The sequence below is a fragment of the Notolepis coatsorum genome, assembly GCF_963971535.1.
Source record: "Notolepis coatsorum genome assembly, chromosome: 3".
In the NCBI taxonomy this organism is placed as follows: Eukaryota; Metazoa; Chordata; class Actinopteri; order Aulopiformes; family Paralepididae; genus Notolepis; species Notolepis coatsorum.
Window position 1 is genome coordinate 21712338 of NC_140167.1, and position 24726 is coordinate 21737063.

The 24726-nt window shown below is 44.5% G+C and overlaps 1 protein-coding gene across 1 annotated transcript in view; it reads right to left on the reverse strand.

The window, feature by feature from the left end:
* Positions 1–220: 220 nt before the first annotated feature.
* The window catches only part of babam2 (BRISC and BRCA1 A complex member 2), a 179966-nt gene continuing 155460 nt past the window's right edge, over positions 221–24726 (reverse strand). The window contains exons 8-12 of the mRNA XM_084311647.1: positions 19003–19102; positions 5419–5489; positions 5083–5165; positions 4451–4604; positions 221–1522 (exon numbers count right to left, since the gene is read on the reverse strand). Of these exons, the coding sequence (XP_084167773.1) occupies positions 1459–1522; positions 4451–4604; positions 5083–5165; positions 5419–5489; positions 19003–19102 (472 nt within the window). The 3' untranslated portion in view covers positions 221–1458. The remainder of the gene's footprint in view (positions 1523–4450; positions 4605–5082; positions 5166–5418; positions 5490–19002; positions 19103–24726) is intronic.

Consider the following 24726-nt stretch of genomic DNA (forward strand, 5'->3'; position numbering starts at 1 on the left):
CTCCCTCTCCTCCTCGCTCAGACACAAATGCATGCATGCGAACGTGCGTGTGCACACACACACACACACACACACACACACACACACACACGCTGCGGGTCCTTCTAACTCGCTCTCAAAAACTGCCATTTTAGTGTACATTTAGGGTTTTTCACCAAAGCATAATTTCGTACCCAAGATTGACACGTAAATTAACACTCGTCGAATCCAAAGGGTATCATTTGGAAGGTTTATTGTCAAGAGGAAACAAAAAAAGGCATTCTTCAGTAACATACAGTACAGTCTCAACAAACATTGTCAATAAACGTCACAGGATTTCAAAGAAAGAACAGGTGCGCGCGCCTACAGTCTCTCCCACGTCAAAGTGGTTTTGGCTCAGGACGAGTGGCTGGGTATAGCATTGCATTAAAGTAGCAGTTCAATTTCCACTTTAACTCTTAATCTTTTTTTTCATGATCAGTAGGAACTCGGGCAGCAAGGCACCACTGACCCACCGCTTGAATGACGGGGGATAATTGTACAATCACAACAGACACGAGCAAATAAAAAAAGCTAGACACGTCTTTCTGCTGATCCGGGAGGTCTGTCCCGTTCCCATGGTTTCCATATTGTTTACATAACACGTATTCCACGCGGAAAGCTGCGTCTCTGAACCGAGCGCCGCGCGGCCTAACCCCACCACATTTTTAATGCACGAATGCAAAACACAATAAAAACAATACAAGTTTGGCACCGAGAGAGAGAGAATATATAGGTTCTGTCACGTCGAGTTCCAGTACAAAGGTTTTATGTTTCCTACAGTTTTCTGGCAGCCGGTGAGTGTTTACACAGTATTCCAGCTCCGTGCCAATATCCCGGTTACCCGTCTTAACAGGGGTAAGGTGTATCCTGACCGCCAATATCCTCAAACACGTAAGTACATGGAATAGTGAGCATATTACCAGGGAAATGGAACTTACAGGCTGCAAAACCCAGCCGTAGAAAATACGTTTACCTGCCTAATATCTACATATCCCAGCGATCATATCGAAGTTTCTTTAAGTTGGTCGTTATATGAGCTTATTCTATTATCGATGGGATATACCGCTTATATGCGGTTAATTCCAAAGCGGAATACTCAAGTATTCTGAATAACATGGGAATATTGATGTGCATGTGAAGGTTTTAATGTTCATTTTCATTTATCATTTAGTTTTGGAGTATCTCTCTCGCTATACAGCTTTCAGAATAAAAGGAGGAAGTGTACTAAAAAGGTGTAAGATGTCAAGGCGAGTCGACGTGGAGTTCAGTCTGTAGGCAACAAGCCTCCTCTCTGCACCTACAGTACAGTACAGGTCACAATGTCACACACACACGCACGCACCCACGCACGCACGCACACACACACACACACACACACACACACACACACACATTCTCACCGGCGCCTCTCCAAGCCTGCTATCAAGCTAGGGAGTACTAGAGCTTCCCATTGGCAAAGGCTCCCTCTTGGAACTGAGGGATGAAGCTCTTGAAATACGCCCTGTTGAATGAGACAGAGAGAGAGAGAGAGAGAGAGAGAGAGAGAGAGAGAGAGAGACAGAGAGAGAGAGAGAGAAATAGAGGGAGATTACAATGATCAAAACAAGTCCAAATTCAAAAATCGAAATTCAAATTTCTTTCAAAAGCAACAGTTAAAAACATTTAGTCAGACTCAGATTCAGTGTGTGACAGAACCTCTATCTACATGATGAAATACACAGACTTTCCATCTGGCCAGTTATCATCATCATACTACTATAAATATATGTACTGTATATATAAAATATAAATGGCAATAAGTGGCAATAACCATGAATGGATATATATCTACTCTTCATATGTTGTCACCCTTGTGTGTGATTTACGTTAACAAGATACTACACTATAGATTAGAAATATGGGTGGGAAAGAAATTACTCTTAAAAGAGATGTGATGAAATAACACAAACAGGTGTGTTGTGGGTGTGAAACAAAACATGAGTTAATAACACACCTGTAACACACCTGTAACACACCTGTTATGTTTTCAGTTAGTGATGCCACAACCTGTGCTATTTCACCCCATCTCTTTTAAGAGTGTACAAAGTGTTTAGCCACACAGCTTTAACTATGCTAAAGTGTGTGTGTGTGCGTGTGTGTGTGTGTGTGTGTGTGTGGAATGCACGTGGGTGCGCACGCATCTCCATCAGGGTTGACTTCAGGTCAGCTTGCTTGCTCTAACCATGATACTGATAAGACAGGAATTCAAAGCGTTTGGAATGTTTGCACATTTGCAGACAACAGTTTGTAAGCAAAAGAGATGCTGTGTTTACTTTTCTTACGAAGATCCTGGCAGTGAACGCATGTCTTATTTATCTCCAGTTGTTATGAACCTTTGGACAAGTATACATTGGGCTGTTCAGGCTGGAGATGAACACATATAGATTTATCGTCACAGGGGTCATACCGGTTTGTGTATAATAAGGGTGGGATAGAAATGTACTGATTATCAACAAATGGCCTGGGTGTAGCACAACGCAGACAAATAAAGTCTTATCGTATATTATTAATGGCGTACCATAAGCCACATTACTCCTCAGAAATGACCACAAGGGTAAATAGCATTGTTCGTCAAACAGTGTCGAACTTGAGTGCTACAGACTTGAGTGCATATTAGCATAGTAGGTAATAATATAGGCAAGGTAGATTCCTTAGTAGCAGAGTGCATACTAGTAAAAGACAGTACAAAGGTTAGTATTTTCCTTTTTATTTCAGATATTGATTGAAGAAGTGCGTTTTTAGTCGACGGCGGAAAGTTGGTCCGGTTGCGGCTGTCTTGACTGTGGTGGGAAGTTTGTTCCACTATTGTGGAGCGAGGACCGAGAATAGCCTGCTTCTCTTTGATTACTCCACCAAGGATTCATATTATTTAGACAATCCCATATCGATCCAACTAAAATTATATTTAAAAACATGGAAAGCTAAATCTATGGTCAGGTGTGCTTCTAAATATGCTTATCTCACCATACGATTCTATACACAATATGGGATTCACATGAGGATTTTTTATACAACCAAGATATGTAATGAAAGGTCAATGACAACAAAGTATGACTATGCAGAATTTGTGAACCATACATTTCCTGAGCCATAAATATTTCTAGCAATGGCTTTACTGAGTGAACTTGTAAATATGTAACAAACAATCGCAAATTAGCAATAGCCACACACACACACACACACACACACACACACACACACACACACACACACATACACATACACATACACACACACACACACACACACACACACACACACACACACACACACACACACACACACACACACACACACACACACACACACACGTGTGTCCTTGCCCCATGACCAAGCTTTCCACAAACTTTGGCCATGTAACGTGAATCAGTTTAGAAGTTTTGTTAAGTTTTGTTTCAGGCCACGGCCCTTTTTTGCCAATTGGCATGAACAGTTAATCAGTTGTCCTTTGGGTCATGACCAACTGTTCCACAAAACCTTGAGTAAGTGAATCCAATTGGATGTTATGCGCATTTTTGCGATAGGCCACTCCCACCCACCCACCCACACCCACACACACACACACACACACACACACACACACAAACAAACTGTGGCCGCTAGACTAGAGGATGGGGAATTTGTGGACCAACTGACATTGACCTATAGAGCTGCTGGTTGCAGCGAAAAATGTATCAATGGGTGAGAGTTTGTAAAAGTGATCTATTCCACTACAGATGAAGTAAGGGATAATGTCATTGAGGTCATTGTCGCAAAATAATTGACCGACACAGAGTTTAGAACACAGAGGCGCCGCGCCGAGGTGTTCTAAACGCAGTGAAGGTCAATTATTTTGCGTCAATGACCGAGTATAGCTATACATTATCCCGCTTATTACATGGCTAACTTACTAACAATATACCTAATTCATTTTACACCATCGACAAGACGAGATCAAATGCAGACGCAGTTGTTCTGTGGCTCCTCTGTCATCATCGCCGGCAGCCGGTCTGATTGCACTGATGAGTGCAGCTGTGCATATGCTGAGCAGCTTTCGTGACTGCGACCAAAATGCTTGATTGTGATTGGTCAATAGCGCTCTGTTACCCGTATCAGCGGTCATTATTGCGCGTTGCCCATGGAAGCGGTCAGTTATCAAGAAATAATTCACCGCTGTCAGGGGCAACCGAGCGCTATTGACCAATCACAATCAAGCATTTTGGCGAATGTTAAAACGCCATGTAATAATAGCTGATATCGTGACAAGTTCTTCAGTCCCACATTACGCATTGTCATGTTTCTTTCATTGCGATATATTGAATTTCGATATATTTCCTCACCCCTAAGCACTTTGTAACGAAAGCTGAACCAAAATAAAGTGCATCGTTATCATCACTACGCTTCTACTCACTTGGCTCTCTTGGCCATCTCGTTGCCATCCCAGCGTGGACTGTAAGGGTAGGTCTTCTGGATCTGTGAGTAGAGCTGGCCGCTGCTGGTGAAGTGGTACACAGACTGGAAGGTGAGGGTAGGCTGGTCTCTGGGGAAGTACAGCGGGAGGTCCACTACAAAGAGAGAGAGAGGGGGGGGGGAGGGAGAGGGGGGAGGGAGGGAGAGAGGGAGAGAGAGATAGAGAGAGAAAGGGGAGAGGGAGAAAAACAAGGTTATGTACATGCATACAAGTAAAAAAAATTAAAAATTACAGTAGCCAGAGGACCAGAGGGAGAGAGGTAGGTGAGGGGGCTTAGGGGGAGGGGAGAAGAGTCTGAGGGCTATGTGTGAGATTGGGAGGCAGTCAGCAGGTGCAACAGTCGGTTATGATCTGTTGCAGATTTTGTTTAAAAGCATGACAATGATGGCACTAATTATGGCCAGGGTGTGTCAGGGTTAGAGGTTCCCTTCCCTTTGTAGCTCAGTGGGTAGAGCATGGCACCAACGCTGCCAGGGTTAGGGGCTCCGTTGTTTGTGTGTGTGTAACTGTATGGGTTGGAACAGCAATGGTAAGAGCAAAAGGTGTGTGTGTGTGTTTGGTGACATACGTACCGTGGACCAGAAAGCAGAAATCCTTCCACACGAGAAGAAGGGTGAGCTTCGTGAATCCCTCTGCATCATACTCCACCACCCCCCTAGAACACACACACACACACACACACACACACACACACACACACACACACACACACACACACACACACACACACACACACACACACACACACACACACACACACACACACACACACACACACACACACACACACACACACAGGTTATTCTTTCTTTCCTTACAAATGCAATTGTAAGAAATTCTCTAATGCAGGGTTTAAAGTGGTATATAAGAATACTTTCAGGGACACGGTTGTGCATAGTGAGACTCACATTCCAAAGTGGCTGAGGAAGGCGGCAATATACTCTCTCCTCTTGTGGTAGCCTTGTATGACATAATGCACCTGGAGAGAATCGGAGTGGAATGCTTGTTATACTAGTTGTTAAGAGAGAGAGAGAGAGAGAGAGACAGAGATATAGAGATAGAGAGAGAGAGAGAGATAGAGACAGAGACAGAGACAGAGAGAGAGAGGGATAGAGAGAGCAGCGAGGACGTTGTGCATGTGCGTTTTGAAAATGCACAAAAACCAATAATAATAAACACATTCTTTCAGTTTACTAGCTGTTTCTAAAGGTTATAAAATAGGTATTCAAGGCATTTTGCTCTTAGTGTAACGTTCTTTGGACCAATGGACTGCATGGTGGAATAGTGTAAAATGCAGCCTATTATGAAGTCTGCATGCTATGAATGAGTGAGTGAGTGGTCCAAATACTTCCTGAAACCTTCCAATGTCCTGTGCATATCATCACGGTCTCCCTTAAAACATGAACCCAGTGGAGTGGGCACAAATTATCATAATAACTTTTTTATTTCCAGACAATAAAAAGTTTTTGTGATAATGCAGTTGTTTGACAACTACGACAAGGCAATGATCAGTTAAAAACACCATAAGAGGATGAAACGGCTTAGTAAAACACAGAACAGAAAGGGGTATTTTACTGTATTTCAGCAGCGGCTTGTGTTTTCACCCCACCAGCCTTTGTCGAGACTCTTTGAGCTTTCTGTTGATCCCTTTGAAAACACAATGCGAACTTGCAATAATTAGTTGGGACGAGTTTTGACTTAACCCTCAGAAACTGCGGTATATACATACAAAGCTCAGAGCTAGTGTGATATCTGCTGGCGCGACGTGACATTAGTGTCTAAGCTCTGGCGTACCATATACTAAATGTGGAACATTATCATAGCAGAGTACAAGTGGTGAGGCGACGTTTCCTAAATCAAGGCAGAGAGCAGGGGCCTTTTCTCGGTACCTTGCTATAGCAACAAGCTAACAGGCTAAACAGCTGGAGTTAGCTCCCACTCAACAATGAAACAGCTTTTTAGATGTGAAACACCTCTATGATCGGCAATGTCACCCACTCACTCACTCACTCACTCACTCACTCACTCACTCACTCACTCAAAGACTGAATAACTGAGTGAGTTAGTGACACTGCTGGCCAGCGCGGTGCTTTGCATCTAAACACACACATATCATACGCATGCACGCATCCACACACACCTTCTCTTCCCCTCCTGCGCGCTTCATACCGACATGTGTTAGTGTTTGTTGACAGGTGTGATTAGCCACTATATTTAAGTCTTAAGAGGAGCAGCTTGAGGCCAGCTTGACCACTGACTGTCCTGGGCAGCTGAGAAGGCCCTGAGATCAGCTAGCTAGCCAGCCAGACCGTGAAGGTGACCAGATCCATTCACCTGGTAGTAGGGGTGAAACAAATCCTAGTTGATCCATACAGGTCACCCCCCACGGTTCGGCACGCATGTGAACCGCAGATCAATTGCAAAATGTAACCATCATAGTGAGCTATATATCATATCATATTTTCCAGCATTGTTTAAGTCTGCTGTTTGGGGTGCATTAAAGATTTAGTTTTGTCTGTCATAGAGATGGATTAAACAGCGACTGTGTGTGAGAATTGCGCACAGTGACGAATGCGAACGCAAATGATTTAACGTTAAATCTGGATAACTGTCTGTTACTAGCAGATCCAGGACCGCAGAAGTATTTAGCGTTACAGAAAACAACCTTTGCATTTAGATATTGACAGGGTAGAAGCCATAATCAAAGCCTTAATGTTGTTATTTATAATGAAAGCAAACTATGCCCAAAGCAGTCACAGGTAATTTGTCATTTCAGTGCACAACGTTATATTTCCTTTCATAGCCTCTTCAGCAACAAGGTCATTTCCACACGTGAACAGACACAAAGCAGAATTGTCTCACAATCTCACACCAATAAGAATAAAAGGTGGAAGTAAGGGATGCTAGGTGGGAGTAAGGGATGCTAGGTGGAGGTAAGGGATGCTAGGTGGGAGTAAGGGATGCTAGGTGGAGGTAAGGGATGCTAGGTGGAGGTAAGGGATGCTAGGTGGAGGTAAGGGATGCTAGGTGGGAGTAAGGGATGCTAGGTGGGAGTAAGGGATGCTAGGTGGGAGTAAGGGATGCTAGGTGGGAGTAAGGGATGCTAGGTGGAAGTAAGGGATGCTAGGTGGAAGTAAGGGATGCTAGGTGGAAGTAAGGGATGCTAGGTGGGAGTAAGGGATGCTAGGTGGAAGTAAGGGATGCTAGGTGGAGGTAAGGGATGCTAGGTGGAGGTAAGGGATGCTAGGTGGAGGTAAGGGATGCTAGGTGGAGGTAAGGGATGCTAGGTGGAGGTAAGGGATGCTAGGTGGGAGTAAGGGATGCTAGGTGGGAGTAAGGGATGCTAGGTGGAGGTAAGGGATGCTAGGTGGGAGTAAGGGATGCTAGGTGGATGCTAGGTGGAGGTAAGGGATGCTAGGTGGGATGAGGGGATGCTAGGTGGATGCTAGGTGGAGGTAAGGGATGCTAGGTGGGATGAGGGGATGCTAGGTGGGAGTAAGGGATGCTAGGTGGGAGTAAGGGATGCTAGGTGGAGGTAAGGGATGCTAGGTGGGAGTAAGGGATGCTAGGTGGATGCTAGGTGGGAGTAAGGGATGCTAGGTGGAAGTAAGGGATGCTAGGTGGAGGTAAGGGATGCTAGGTGGGAGTAAGGGATGCTAGGTGGATGCTAGGTGGGAGTAAGGGATGCTAGGTGGGAGTAAGGGATGCTAGGTGGAGAGTAAGGGATGCTAGGTGGGAGTAAGGGATGCTAGGTGGAGAGTAAGGGATGCTAGGTGGAGAGTAAGGCATGCTAGGTGGGATGAAGGGATGCTAGGTGGATGCTAGGTGGAGGTAAGGGATGCTAGGTGGGATGAAGGGATGCTAGGTGGATGCTAGGTGAGAGTAAGGGATGCTAGGTGGATGCTAGGTGGAGGTAAGGGATGCTAGGTGGGATGAAGGGATGCTAGGTGGAGGTAAGGGATGCTAGGTGGGATGAAGGGATGCTAGGTGGATGCTAGGTGGATGCTAAGTGGAAGTAAGGGATGCTAGGTGGATGCTAGGTGGAAGTAAGAGATGCTAGGTGGGATGAAGGGATGCTAGGTGGGATGAAGGGATGCTAGGTGGAAGTAAGGGATGCTAGGTGGGATGAAGGGATGCTAGGTGGATGCTAGGTGGAAGTAAGGGATGCTAGGTGGAAGTAAGAGATCCTAGGTGGATGCTAGGTGGAAGTAAGGGATGCTATGTGGGATGAAGGGATGCTAGGTGGATGCTAGGTGGAAGTATGGAATGCTAGGTGGAAGTATGGGATGCTAGGTGGGGACATGTTATGCAGGGTCAGGTTGGGCTACATTATAATGAGTCTCCTCATCCTACTTGGTGTTCTTCTAAATATTCACGACTGGAGAGTGGGTTTACAGGTCACAGTGTGCTGTAATGTGTTGTGAATACCATTCTAATTGCATTAGGAAAAATTTCCAGAGGACCCAAATGTCCTTGTGAGTTGACCCGATGCAAGTCTTATATCGTGAATGTGGCTAAAAATATCAACCCTTTACCTGCTGCTACTGAAAAAGGTTGTGGGTACTCATTGTGACCATGTGGATTTATGAATGATAGTATTTTGTGAAAGGGGGATGTAGTAATCTCTGATAAACAAAGTGTAACTGGTCTCATTTATGCAAGTGCATGCACACACAAAACAAACAATGACTCATTTATACACTATTCAATAATGTCTACATAGGACAGTGGGGGAGGCCTTTTAGCTCTCTCAAAAGCAGCAGGGCCACATACTCCAGAAGCTCTGTTTGTTCAGTCACACTGGTGTGTGTGTGTGTGTGTGTGTGTGCCAGGGGAACTGTGGATCACTGAACTCAAAACACCTACAGAGACAGAGGAACTCCCGCCCCCTCTCCCCGCTCCCCCACTGTCATGGGTCTGGTGTCATCTTATTGGCTGTCTGCAGGTCTGGGGGCCAAAGACAGGTGAGCTCGCTGCACAGGTATTCAACTAGCCCGCACCCTTGATGTATCGCCCACGCTTCCGTTTATTGTGTGTGTGTGTGTGTGTGTGTGTGTCCTTAGGGAACATGACGTAATAAGTCCGGAAGTGCTTCCTGCTGCGATACACAAGAAAAATAACATGTAACAAACACCTCCCCTCCCCTCCCCCTCTCTGTCACATTAAGGCTCTCGCCCTCTCATTCACACACACACGCACACACGCACACACCAGTTTAACATTTCATAATAATGAAACATCTCACTACAACTTAATCTCATAAACCAACAGTTATGACAATTTGATAACTTTGATAATCTGTTGGTGACAAAAGTATCCCAAATAGATTTTAATTATATATATATTATTTATTTGTATTTTTTTTTTATATGTGACAAAATGTATATTGAAAACAAAAGCAGGTGACTGAGGGTGAGTTTGGACCCTGAACACATTTAGTCTCACTGTCTGTCTGTGTAAAGCCCTGATGCTCACACAGCTCTGTTAATGCGAACGCCAATGACCTAGAAAGAAGCACAAGAGGAACAGTAGTAGATGGCTCCACACAATCAAACACATCTGCTCTCTTGAATACTGATCTAAACCCACTCTCTCTCTTTCTTTCTTTGTGGGCCAATTTTCCATCTCGCTCCCATTTTCTGTTCAAATCAGTGGTGTAAAATGTGCTGCATCAGAATGAAATACAACCGCATCCGTTGGTTAAATTGGGAATGGAAATAATTGTAAATGCATTGAAATGAATGCTTCTGTGTTTTTACTGATTCCGTACCGCTGTGGACTAATGGTCCACGGTTTTACACTTTTCTCAGTTGTTTAAACGCAATCCATGACTATCTACATCCTCAAAGCGGCGTGTCAAATCCGCACACCATTAACTCATTATGCCCATAACACTATATCCTTCCTCACGCAAAATGCAAATGTAAAGCAAATCTTTGCAAATAAGCTGTAGTGAGATGTTATCATTATGAACTCCAACATTCCTTAAAGCTTGAGATTCTCCCCTCTACTGCAGAGTTTAAAACCTTGATCTCCAACCATTGTCAATCAAGTTGTACATGTTTTATTGTTATGATTTTATATGCCTTTTCTTTGCTTATTTCTGTATGTACACTCGACGTGACTGTAAATGAGGAAAACCTCAGTTTAAATAAAGGTTTGAAATTAAATCAGAACACAGAATGTCTACAGGTGACAGAAATCAAGTAGGGCTTGCTAATCTAAATGGATAATATTGTTTTTAGTTTAATTATATTCTTACATGCATTTATACATGTTCTTTGTGCAAACCCTTACATGCAAAATAGTGAAAACAATCATTACAATTACATAGATAATATGATATCTAGGGCTGACCTTCGAATTTTTTTTTGGCAATCGAAGCTTCAGGGCCGAGCTTCGATTTTTTTAATACATTTTTTTCTTTTTTTTCTTTTTATCTTATGTTGTGGGACTTGTACAGCACTTTGGTAAACTTTGTTGTTTTTAAATGTGCTCTATAAATAAAGTGGATTGGATTAATGAATTAAGTAGCCCCTTTCGTGACTGTGACGCAGCCAACACGGCTGTGTGATTTAATTCAAGGTGGATCGCTGTTGTCATTTGAACAACTTCAGATTTCATGGGAACTACCAATCCCCCAAATCAAGAATGTTTAAGATGAATGAAGTAAGATTTTGATTATTTGAAATATGGCCTGTGTAGACTAAACTATGCACAGAATTATGTCAGTCTACAAGGTCCGGATTCTACATGGTCCGGCAATGTAGACCTTGTAGACTCCACTACAGACCAATTATCAGTGAATGTTCATGCATTTTCAGGGCTGTACGTTAACTTTTTTTGCACATAGCACTGGTGCTACAGAGGTTGATAGTTTTGTAGCACAGGCCAAAATCTTGTAGCACAAGTATAAAACGTGTTATATTTGTAACAGTCACAAATGTGCCTATTGTATTTGTGTTATTTAGTTGCAGTGCCATGTTTGGCTGTCATTTAGTATATCGCCATGTGTTATTATTACTATGATACTCTCATATGCTATTTTCAATTAATATCATAAACAACATAAGGAATAATTTTTAGTGGACTGAAGGAATGAGTCAGCGTTAATAGTTTTAAATGCAAATAATTTATTGAAACATAGAAGTGGGGTCGGTTGGGACACACACACACACAATGGGGGACCCTGATGTAAACAAGACAAACGTCTTTCTCAGGTCTGCATCCCCTTAACAATTGTGTGTATTGAGCCGTACTGTATTGTACCCATTCTGCAATCTGTTAAATAAAGTTTTCATTCATTCATTCACACACACTGTTTCAACTCACCACCCCTGCATCATATTGTAGTCTAGTCTGTCTTCAAACTTCCACTCCTCTCGAAACTTGTTTATATTTGAATATCAACATTATCTGTCCATCCTCAGTTTACTATAATATACTCCTGTCCTGACTAGTGACTTCATCATCTTTCCAAACGCACGCACGCACACACACACACAGGGAAGGGGAGAGAGTGCCCCCCCATTTCCCTTTCCCCAGCCCACACTGTGTCTGCTGGCTCTGCCTCTGATCAGGATTAGCTTGTTAGCTTGCTAACGTTGTAGTGATTGTAATGGTACATAAACGTTAATTTCGGGCGATGTGCGCATAAAGGAATGGCGACGGTGCAAAGCATGTAGATGCATTTGACCCGTTGCGAGAAAGAAAAAACACCACGGACTTATTTCGGGACGTGTAGCACCAACCGACCAACGCGCTGCTCTGCTTGCAGAAGGCGCACGGATAGGGCGGATATGACTCGTCGAGTTGTCACAAGAGTTTTTTCAAAATAAGATTATCATATGCACCTGAACGTTGCTAGCTTTCGGAGCCTAGCTGGAGCTGCGCGTGGGCAGAAATGAGACCCGCTACAGGATTTTCAAAATAAGAGTATCTATATGAACCGAATCCCTATCGCACCAGTGCTACTGAAGTAAATCCATCCATCGCACAGACCGCTGTTGCTGTAGCACGTGCGATATATATGTCGCACTGTACAGGCCTGATTTTTAAGAAGGGCTACTTCCACAAAAAAACAAAGAACTCACCAAAACATCTCAGTAGCACCTTATCTAAATGTTCTATTTCATATATGGAGATTCATATTTATTTATGTATTGCATGCATTTCTACATTTTATTTCCTATTTTGTTTATTCATCCCAGTATCTTTCTTTCTTATGTGTGGAATTCTACAAGGCATTTACATTCACATTTACATTTAGTCATTTAGCTGACGCTTTTATCCAAAGCGACTTACAAGTTCTGTACGACAGGTCATCAGGAAGGATACAACTCTATCAGCTGAGTAACAATATTCATCAAAGTGTTGCGTGTTACAGTGTAGGTTAGTTTATTAGGACAAGTGCATGACAGTAAGGTTAGTTAGGGTTAGATTTTTTTTATTTTATTTCAGATAATGGTTGAAGAAGTGCGTCTTTAGTCGACGGCGAAAGATTGGATGGGATTCGGCTGTCCTAACTGGGGTGGGTAGTTCATTCCACCATTGTGGGGCAAGGACTGAGAATAGGCGTGTAGGTGGTGTATATGTGTTTGAGGATGATATCCTTCAAACAGGCAATAGTGATGATATAATTTGGGCAGTGCTGAGCTGGGTTCCTTTCCTCCAGTGTATTTGTCCCCCGGCCCCACCCAATGGCCCCATGCACACACACACACACCGAAGTAAAAATGTAAAAAAAAAAAAAAAAAAAAAAAAAAATGATATTTTTTTTTTTAACTTCGGTTTTCTTTTAATGTTCGAAGCTTGTGCCATCGAACGAAGCTTCGAAGCTTCGAAGTATTTAAGACAGCCCTAATGATATCATTATATTATGTAAGTTCACAGTGAGGAAATATAGATGTCTTGTAATACAATGTATTCACATTTGAAAAGCAAGCAACCACACATGTTGTCAACCTCACAGGTGCAAATCTTGAACAATCAGTTCTCATAAGCACACAATATACTGCAAGGTATACTGTTCCAGTGAACTGTGTTCGTGAAAATGAAGCGAGAACAAGCAGGTGTCAGACTGGGGCGAGAACCTGGTCTTGCAAGGGGAAGGTGGTATATGTTTGTGGTAGAGGGGAGAGGAGAGACTGGGGAGCCAGGAAGTAGTGTCTGTGGTATGGTAGGGGGGAGAGGAGAGACTGGAGAGCCAGGAAGTAGTGTCTGTGGTATGGTAGGGGGGAGAGGAGAGACTGGAGAGCCAGGAAATAGTGTCTGTGGTATGGTAGGGGGGAGAGGAGAGACTGGAGAGCCAGGACGTAGTGTCTGTGGTATGGTAGGGGGGAGAGGAGAGACTGGAGAGCCAGGAAGTAGTGTCTGTGGTATGGTAGGGGGGAGAGGAGAGACTGGAGAGCCAGGAAGTAGTGTCTGTGGTATGGTAGGGGGGAGAGGAGAGACTGGAGAGCCAGGAAGTAGTGTCTGTGGTATGGTAGGGGGGAGAGGAGAGACTGGAGAGCCAGGAAGTAGTGTCGGTGGTATGGTAGGGGGGAGAGGAGAGACTGGAGAGCCAGGAGGGAGTTTCTGTGGTATGGTAGGGGGGAGAGGAGAGACTGGAGAGCCAGGAGGGAGTGTCTGTGGTATGGTAGGGGGAAGAGGAGAGACTAGATAGCCAGGAGGGAGTGTCCGTGGTATGGTAGGGGGAGAGGAGAGACTGGTTGTGGTATGGTAGGGGGGAGAGGAGAGACTGGAGAGCCATGAGGGAGTGTCTGTGGTATGGTAGGGGGAAGAGGAGAGACTAGATAGCCAGGAGGGAGTTTCTGTGGTATGGTAGGGGGAGAGGAGAGACTGGAGAGCCAGGAAGTAGTTTTCAAGTTTCAAGTTTCTTTAATAGTTGTCAATCATACAGAAGTACAGAATACTTTCATACAAAATGCTTCTTACTGTTACGCTCCAGAGACTGTGCTAGACAAGATAGTATCAAATAACATAGTATAGCATGCAAATTAGAAGTAGAAAATGAGGTCACAGTGTTCAGTATAGACATATGTACAATGTTCGATGCAGAATAGACGTAACTGAGTTACCATATAATATACAATACTATGCAGTGTACTAATGTACAATACTATATAGTGCAAAGCAGAAATGGGATGAGGTACAATTTAGGTACAATTTACAGTAAGGTGTACGAGTTGTAGTGCAATCCTTCATCAATAAATATAAAGTGTGGGGAGTGGGTGCTACAGTGTGTTTGTTTAAAGTGAGTGTGTGCTATAAAGTGTGGGGAGTGGGTGCTACAGTGTGTTTGTTTAAAGTGAGTGTGTGCGTGTGGATGTGTGTGCTATGTGCGTTTGATGGTTGTTGTTGTGTAGTGTTCATTGTTCGTTGAGCAGCCTGATGGCCTGGGGATAGAAGCTTCTTCTGAGTCTTTCTGTGCTCGCCTTGAGACTCCGGTATCGCTTGCCTGACCGCAGCAGTTCAAAGAGGCAGTTGTTCGGGTGACTGGAGTCTTTAATGATTCTCTTAGCCTTGCCCCTGCACCGCTTGTTGTAAATGTTCTGGAGGGTGGGGAGCCCCCCTCCGATTGTGCGTTCAGCTGAACGTGTCACTCTTTGTAGTCTGCTTCGGTCTTGTGCAGTGCTATTCCCAAACCAGGAGGTGATGTTGCCAGTCAGGATGCTCTCTATTGTACATGAGTAGAAGTTCTTAAGGATCTTCTGACTGACTTGGAACTTCCTTAGGCGCCTGAGGAAGTAGAGGCGTTGTCGTGCCTTCTTCACAACACTGTCAATGTGTGTGGTCCATGTCAAGTCCTCGGATATGTAGGCTCCGAGGTACTTAAAGCTGTTGACTCTCTCAACCGGTGCCCCGTCGATGCTGAGGGGGCTGTAGTCCTTGACCCCCGACCTCCTGAAGTCCACAATCATCTCCTTTGTTTTGCTGACGTTCAGGGAGAGGCTGTTTTCCTGGCACCATCCCGCCAGGACCGTGACCTCTTCCAGGTAGGCCCTCTCGTCGTTGGCAGAGATCAGGCCCACCACCACTGTGTCGTCAGCAAATTTGATGATTGTGTTGCTACTCCGCTGAGCCACACAGTCGTGTGTGTACAGGGAGTAGAGGAGGGGACTCAGAACACAGCCCTGGGGGGCCCCTATGTTGAGGGTGATGGATGAGGAGGTGCAGTTGCCTGCTCTCACCACCTGGGGTCTGCCCGTCAGGAAGTCCAAGACCCACTGGCAGAGGTCATAGTTCAAGCCCAGGTCCGTGAGCTTGGCTATGAGTTTGGAGGGGACTATGGTATTGAATGCCGAGCTGTAGTCGATGAATAGCATTCTCACATAGTTCCCCTTCCTCTTGTCCAGGTGTGATGCTGCTGTGTGCAGCACATGGGCTATGGCGTCCTCCGTGGACCTGTTGGGGCGGTATGCAAATTGCAGGGGGTCCATGTTGATGGGGAGGGAGGAGCAGATGTAGCCCTTTACTAGCTTCTCAAAGCACTTCATGGCTATGGAGGTGAGAGCTACAGGGCGGTAGTCGTTGAGGCAAGCAGGCTTGGATTTTTTGGGTACAGCGATAATAGTGGACTTCTTCAGGCAGGTGGGGATGACAGCCTGTTCTAAGGACAGGTTAAATATGTCAGTGAATACCGGGGCCAGTTGGTCGGCACAGACTTTTAGGACGCGGCCGGGGATGCCGTCCGGTCCTGCTGCCTTCCTGATATTCACTTTTTTAAAGGTCCGCCTCACCTCATGCTCTGTTACCCTGAACACTGAGTCTCCATCAGCAGCAGACCCCCCCCCCCCCCCCCCCCCCCATTGCCGTGGCTTGTGGGCTGGTGTTGTTATTACCAGCATCAAACCTTGCATAGAAGGTATTGAGGTCATTTGCTAAGGAGATGTCACTGTTCAGTTTGAGGGAGGTGCCTTTGTAGTCTGTCATCGTTTTGAGCCCCTGCCACATAGCTCTGGAGTCAGCCTGTTCAAACTGGAGTTCAATTTTATCTCTGTAGCGCCGTTTGGCCTCTGTCACTGTCCTCCTTACGTTGTATCGCGCCACCTTGTGGTCATTCATGTTGCCTGCCACCAGGCCGTCGTTGTATGCTTTGGTGCGCGCTTTCAGAGCTTCACGGACGGATTTGTCTACCCAGGGTTTTTGATTTGGGTAAACTCTAATTGTGGTAGTGGGGATTGTTTCTTCCACCAAAGTACGAACATAGTCCAGCACTGTCTCCGTGTAGACATTAATGTTATCTGTGTCGCGGAACAGGCTCCAGTCTGTGCACTCAAACGCAGCCTGGAGCGTCCCCCCCGACTCCACATCCCATTTCTGCACCTCTCGCGAGACTACAGGTGTGCTCTTGATTCTTTGTTTGTACTTTGGAGAAAGAAAAATGGCCACATGATCAGACTTCCCAACGCCACTAGCAGAATGAGCCTTGTATCCACCCTTGAATTGCGAGTAACAGTGATCTAAAATGTTACCGCCTCTGGTGTTACAAGTCACATGTGTCTGTGGTAATATATGGTAGGGGGGAGAGGAGACACTAGATAGCCAGGAGGGAGTGTCTGTGGTATGGTAGGGGGTAGAGGAGAGACTGGATAGCCAGGAAGTAGTGTCTGTGGTATGGTAGGGGGAGAGGAGAGACTAGATAGCCAGGAGGGAGTGTCTGTGGTATGGTATGGGGTAGAGGAGAGACTAAATAGCCAGGAGGGAGTGTCTGTGGTATGGCGGGGGATAGAGGCAGGGGCGTAGCGGGGGGGGGGGGGGGGGGTGTAGCTTAGGATGATTCCAAGGGCCCAGCCCAGTAAAAAAAATTTACTAGACATCACTCAGGTGTATTATTGATGCTCTCATTGATACTATGTTTGTTTCTGAAGTGTGTGTGTGTGTGTGTGTGTGTGTGTGTGTGTGTGTGTGTGTGTGTGTGTGTGTGTGTGTGTGTGTGTGTGTGAGATATATAGAGAGAGAGGGGGGGAAATACGACATCCTTTACTAGGCTCACCCACCAACAGTGCAGGTGCTGAACTGCTGATCCAAATGTATAGGTAAAAACCATATAATGCGTTTTCATCAATAAAAAAATTGCCAAAAAAAATTTCGCTTGCGCGCTTATGCGCGCTCGCATTCACTGGGGGCCTACAAATACATTCTTTCATGGGGCCCAGAATTTGGAGCTACACCCCTGGATAGAGGAGAGACTAAATAGCCAGGAGGGAGTGTCTGTGGTATGGCGGGGGGTAGAGGAGATACTGGAGAGCCAGGAAAGAGGAAAGATTCTGCCGGTGAGATGCTATAGTCAAATACAGGTATATGTTTTCAGTATTTTATTTTATATTACAGTACAGTAGGAACACCTACCTTTGAATAATGTACTTTATTGTATATACAGCAACATTATTGTTTCCAAACAATGGATCGTTTTAATTACAGCTCTGAAGCGTCTCTGATTATATCATTATCTCCAAAGCCTCACTCTCCTGCCGCCCCCATCACTCTTCCCTTCTCTTTCTATGTTCCGTTTTGCATGGCTCTCTACTGTCCAGCGTCCACAGAAGAACCGGACCCGGGCTGCGTCCTGGCCAAACCCCCGGCAGAGGTCAACCACCCCTGGGTCTGTGGGTTCAGACGAGCGGAATCCTGGCGGCCAGACGAGGACACGAGTGTTCCAGACACGGCGGGCACGCTGGCTGCAGTCCAGGTGCACAGCGAGAGACGGAGGGTATGTTGGTTGGTGTGTGGTGGGGGGCAATGACCCCCCCTGCGGGGGCTGGTGTTACAGCGCATCTGTATTTCCATCTCTACCTGACTGTCAACCTGCAGCGGCGCCCAAGGAGAGCCGAGACGTCCTATGGAGGTTGGCCAGTACGCCCACACCCGGCAGATGCCAACACACACACGCACACGCACAGCACACACACGCACACGCACACACACACACACACACACACACAGAGAGAGAGAGAGAGAGAGAGCTCGACACCGAACATTCCCGGGTGGACGTATGCATTGCTGCACTGAGACCTATATAAACTTTGCGGATATGACAACAGATGCGCACACCCCCACAAAACACGCGGCGCTGCCTGTGACAAGTGGTATATCATACTTAAAGACCTGCGCCACATGAAAAGAAACCATTAATAATTCATGGTATGTATAATATACATGTATATGGTATGCACTCAGAGACCCAAGCAGTAAACACAAACATCGGTTCATCCTCACAGAGACGACGTAAACAGGTACACAATGCAGAAGAGGCGGTTTGTTCATTTTTACCCATTTTTAGCCACATAGACTGACTTTTGGAAGCTCACCACATTATCAGACAGACCTGCGGCAAAAAGATTCCCCTAAAAAAAAAAACATTGTGTATAAAAAGTGTTTATTGCACGAGCAGCACACTATAATAATAACACAACTAACTAACCCTAACCATACAATCTGTTGGAAGCACAGGGATAGTGCTGTGCACACATATATTGACATATATTTACCTTGTTGGTGAGTAACTGGCACACTTGAGGTACATAGTCAATGAGGCAGCCTCCGCTGGGGAATGCTGGGATATGTAGTGCAGAGGAGCCTCCAAGAGCGCTGTAGGAACAAACGACACAGTTAATATAACCATGTAGACACATCAAATAAAGGCCACATTTTGTTCAAGATTCAACAAGCTTCACTTTATTGTGAAGTCATGCAAGAAAAAAATTTATAATAAAGAGAGACATGTACAGTGCAATTAATTACAATTAACAGCTATAAAAAAAAAATTATAATAAAAAAAAAAAATTCAGAGCTTAGAAACTTGGTGCAACTAAACGATTACTTTTTCTTCCATTTAACTAATCTTCACCTACAAATAATCGGTCTATGGCTTGATCAATCAAAGTAATCACCAAAATCATCAGGTCTGTGTGAAAACAAACACTTGATCAACTAGATCAAGACAACTGCACACTGTAGGTCTGGTGTGGTCCGGTCTGCTCACTGAGATCTTAAAAGACAATACCGGTCAAAATTTGACGTCTCTCCATTACCAGAGACCGTCCCGTCTTTAACCAGTGTTGTGTTCATATGTGTATAAAGTGTATGTGTTGGTAGATCTCAGCCGACCATTCACACTACCGTTGATGTTGAAAAGGGTTGAAAATATGCTCCATGAAACATGAAAGTCACCAGGCAACGTATTGGTCCGAATATAAGACAACCCTGATTATAGGACAACCTCTTTTTAAAGACTTGTTTTTAGAAAAAAAAAATTTTGAAGACCAAAACTTTTTTTTATAAAGAAAATCATATTATTTGAAAATAATGATAATAAAACACATTGTTTTATTCAATGTAGGCAAGGTGCGTTCGAAGTGTCGACGAGCAATGCGCCACTGGTGCGCGTGCGAGGGGAGACTGTACAAGTTGGGAACCCGACGGGGGCCAGGGTGAGACCTCTGCACTGGTTTGGTTTCGGTTCAACAGGCGGGCTCGCCCGGTCCTCCACTCCGTCTACCTCCGCTCCGTCTACCTCCGCTACGTCTACCTCCACTCCGTCTACCTCCGCTCCGTCTACCTCCGCTCCGTCTACCTACACTACGCCTACCTCCGTTCCGTCTACCTACGATACGTCTACCTACACAAGCGAAATAACAAAACTACAAAAAAATACACTATACCAACAATATAAAATGAGTTTCCACAATAACGCACTGCTTGCTGGCCTCCCGGCCACTGCCACCAAGCCTCTTCAACTCATTCAGAACGCAGCGGCCCGCCTGATCTCAAACCTACCGAAGTCGGCCCATGTCACCCCACTTCTTAGGGACCTGCAGAAAAAAACTCTGAAACTGAAATGGCTCCCCATTGCTGCACGAATCCGTTTCAAGGCCCTCGACCTGGCATACAGTGCGGCAAAGGGAACCACTCCCGCCTACCTCCGGTCAATGGTCTCTAACTACACACCCTCAAGACCCCTACGCTCTGCATCTTCTGGCCGCCTCAGACCTACTCCTATCCGAGCTCCGGGAGGGTCATCAAAGAGAAGCCGCCTATTCTCAGTCCTTGCCCCACAATGGTGGAATGAACTACCCACCCCAGTTAGGACAGCCAAATCCCGTCCAATCTTTCACCATTGATTAAAGACGCACTTCTTCAACCATTATCTGAAATTAAAAAAATTATAAAATAAAATAAAAAAATCTAACCCTAACTAACCTTACTGTCATGCACTTGTCCTAATAAACTAACCTACACTGTAGCACTCAACACTTTGATGAACATTGTTACTCAGCTGATAGAGTTGTGCCCTTCCTGATGACTTGTCGTACAGAACTTGTAAGTCGCTTTGGATAAAAGCGTCAGCTAAATGACTAAATGTAAATGTAAATGTAATAAACAGACCTAACAAAACACGTACGGAGCTTCACTATGTTCCCTACTTCGTAACTACTCCTCTGCTCGGCCAAAACGGCCCTCATGTACCTGGTAGCCTCCCATCAGGCTTCACACAGGTGCCACATAATAAAAAAAACTACAACCATGATATAATAAATATACCGTATGTACCGTAATTCCTCTAATAGTAACCCCGGCTTGTATTTGTTTCAACTGTAGCGGATACCAGGCTTGTATTAGGAGGAGGCATGTATAAGAGAGAGGCCTATATTTCAAATATATTTTAAAATGTACTGGGTTAATTTATTGAAACCAAGTACTAGTAAACAGTGCAATTACAGGTGGTAAAAAAAAGTTAAATAAAGTAAAATAGTGCAATCACAATACTGGTATAATAATAATAATAATAATAATAATAATAATAATAATAATAATAATAATAATAATAATAATAATAATAATAATAATAATAATAATAATTAATAATAATAATAATAATAATAATAATAACTTCGTTTTATACAATTCTGAGGTAGGCTTACTCTCTTGGTAAACATTAACACCATACCATTATATGGTATTTACTGCACAGCCAGGCCAGCATATACATGAAACCCAGCTTGTATTAGGAGGCCGGCTTATAATTGCTTAGCTCAACAGCGCACCCGGTCATTAATAGAGACCCGGTTTTTAATTGAATACCGGTTACTATTAGAGGAATTACGGTATGTATGATAATATGAATGAATTTAGCACTCCCAGGGGTGCACCCTTGGTTGTGCTACTGACAGTATAGGAAATTAATGATGGGGGGGTGGTTTTGATGTTCTCAGTACAATAACAGAAGGGAATGGTGTGTGTATGTGTGTGCGTGCATGCGCGTGTGTGTGTGTATGCGCACTGCTCCGTCACATCGACAATCCGCCAACTTGTGATGGGATGTTAAATGTTAAACAAACACCACCACCACAACCCAAAGATGTCGTGTATGTAAACACACAATGTCCTGTCCACCATCATCATCGTAAAGGTCCTTGTGAGGACTCCGGCCTTGTGTCAGACCCTGCCCTTGTGTCCTGTGGAGCGAAACAGAAACCGCCGCGCTCAGCGCATCCGTTCGCCAGCGTCCGTAGAAGTTACGAAAATATATAAATAAATAAATAAATAAATAAATAAATAAGTAGGAACAGAGTGACTCATGCTCTCGACTTTCTCCTCTTTCTCCTCCTCCTCTCTGCTCGTTCATTTGCTCCTTTAGTGTGCTTCCATTTCTGATCCCGCAGCGTCGCTCCGCTCGTGATTAGCGCACGCTTGTTTAATCAGGAGAGCTGCCGCTCCGGCTCCCCAATGACTAACCGAGCGGAGTAGTCGCCATTCCCTTGTTTCTGCTCTGGGGCAAAAAGAAATACGGGGGGAAATCTGGGGGCGAGTTCGGGGTCTGTAGAACCACTCATTAGCCTTTAACGCTCATTTCTAAGGCAAATAGCCACTTTATATATTTGTGGAGAAATGCTTGCGCTGTTCTATTTTGATCTCGTCATTGTTTGCAGCTCTTATACTGGACAGTCAAGAGGGCTTTTACGAGTGTTGTTGCGTCATCTCAGTAGCAGTGCTGAAGTGGATGATCGCCGCTTACGAGGCTAAACACGCCGGATGCATGTAAATAGCATGCATCATGCAACATGTCAAAGGTCGTGTATGTGGAGTGGGTTTGTGGTTGATGAGAAAGTGTTCAAATGTTGAAAATGATCAAGGGCTTTTAGCTGGGTAGATGTGTCTGAAGAGCCCACCAAGTCTTCAGACCAGCCATCTTAGATGTGGGGAGGGAAGACATTTATTTTGGTTTCCATGCGATGAGAAAATGCTTTCCACTTATTTATTTATTTGCCATTTTCACAGACTGAAAGGGCTTTTTAGCCACTGGGACATTCCAGAGGGAGCTAGGAGACATGGTGGGCATATCGCAGCCATCCATCAGCCGCGGCCTCCAGCGAATCGTGGATGGAATCATACAACTGGCCACACATTACATACAATTCCCATATACTAAACAACAATAGATCCCAGTCATGAGAGCATTCCATGCCATTGCTGGTCTGCCCAACACCATCGGTGCAATTGACTGCATGCACGTGCGCATCAAGGCACCCTCTCCAGATACGTTTTTCATATCTCAAGAGCAAGCAATACAACTTCATCAATGTTTAAATCATCTGCAACATCCAGAACCACCTGCTCAATGTGGTCTCCCCCTTCCCAGGAGGTGTACACGACTCCTACATATTACAAAAAAGCTCTGTGGGTGTGTGCACCTCGAGCAGCAAAGAGATGCTGGAGATGCATGGCTAATTGGTAAGTATCTGTGTGTAATTAATCGTTACAGCAACAGTAGGCTTCTATTCTTCTAATGACTTGTTTTATTAGGAGATTGCGGATATCCGCTGGGCCCCTGGTTGGTGAGCCCACTCACCAACCCTCAGACGGAGCAGGAGGTGGCCTACAAAGAGAGCTACACGGTCGAGCGCAGCATCGGACTGCTGAGAAGACGCTGGATGTGTTTGGACGCAGCAGCTGGCACACCATGATGGCCTGGATGTGCTGGTCCACCTCAGACAGCCCTGAGCCCGCTGTTCCTCCTCCAGTGGCCAGCGTCTCTCCTGTGTTTTGCAATTATTTCTTTGGCCTCTGATTTCACATCACCCCATTTATTTTTCACTTCAGCCGCTGTGCACTCCTCTCCTGACACCACGTTAACGTCACCTGTTTTCTTGGGTGGCCTTGTACCCCGTATTGGCACTACTAAATAAGATGTCCCACTTATGTTCTACTCCTTGCAACAGTACCTCTGTACCGATGAAGTTAGGTCTGTTTACTGGCCGGTGCACCACCGGTGTTTGCTTTCCACTCTGACAAGATTTTCTTTATGATAGCATGTACTGTACAATAATGCTGTATATATATTTATAAATGTTTTTACTGTATATATATATATATCCATATCGGTCTACCTGCATATAATCCTTTTACATATCTGTAGATACTATATCTATATCTATACATATCCATTACCTACTCATACTAGTCACGCTGCTGACCAGTATGACTTATTACCGTACTGTCTTTATACCTGAATCACTGTACATATTAATACTACAACTCTGTACACACATACTTGTGCTGTATAATGACAATAAATTAGAATCAAATCGAATCAAATCAGTTGCAAATTGCTTTTGTGTTGCCTGTGGATTCTGTGTGCACATGGTCCTGTGGTTGCATGCTCTTATAAGGAGCTGGCGGGGCGTTTATGTATGCAAATTCAGGTGTACAAGAATGCACGTTCAATAATCAGTGACATTCCTCATTTCAGGGAGTGCAGCTGAGAACACTTTGGCTGTTTAAGAACACATTTCCACACGTTCATGAATCCGGCAGGGAGACACTTAAGAAAATGTGCTGTAAATGGCATTCTAGAAAGCATTTAATTGAATGCAAAATTAGTATACGCCCCGGTGTGCGGGATGACTCATCAAATTTTTTTTTGTTTCCCAGGAAATAAAATACAATTAAGAATAACTACAAAACGTTTGTCATTGTTTGGACAGATACTGGCATATAAGTGACAATCAGTGCAAGACATAATGTGATAAGAGAACATAAACATCTATTTTGATTTCATGGGGCCTTTAACAGCTAATAGCTCCACTACCCATATCATTGGGTTTGAGTTTAGTCTTTTTAAAGTTAACACTTAATTGAATGTTGATCAAATTGTCCAGTGCCTTCATCACACACTATGTGAACTGTCATTATGCATTGTAATCAGCCTTTCT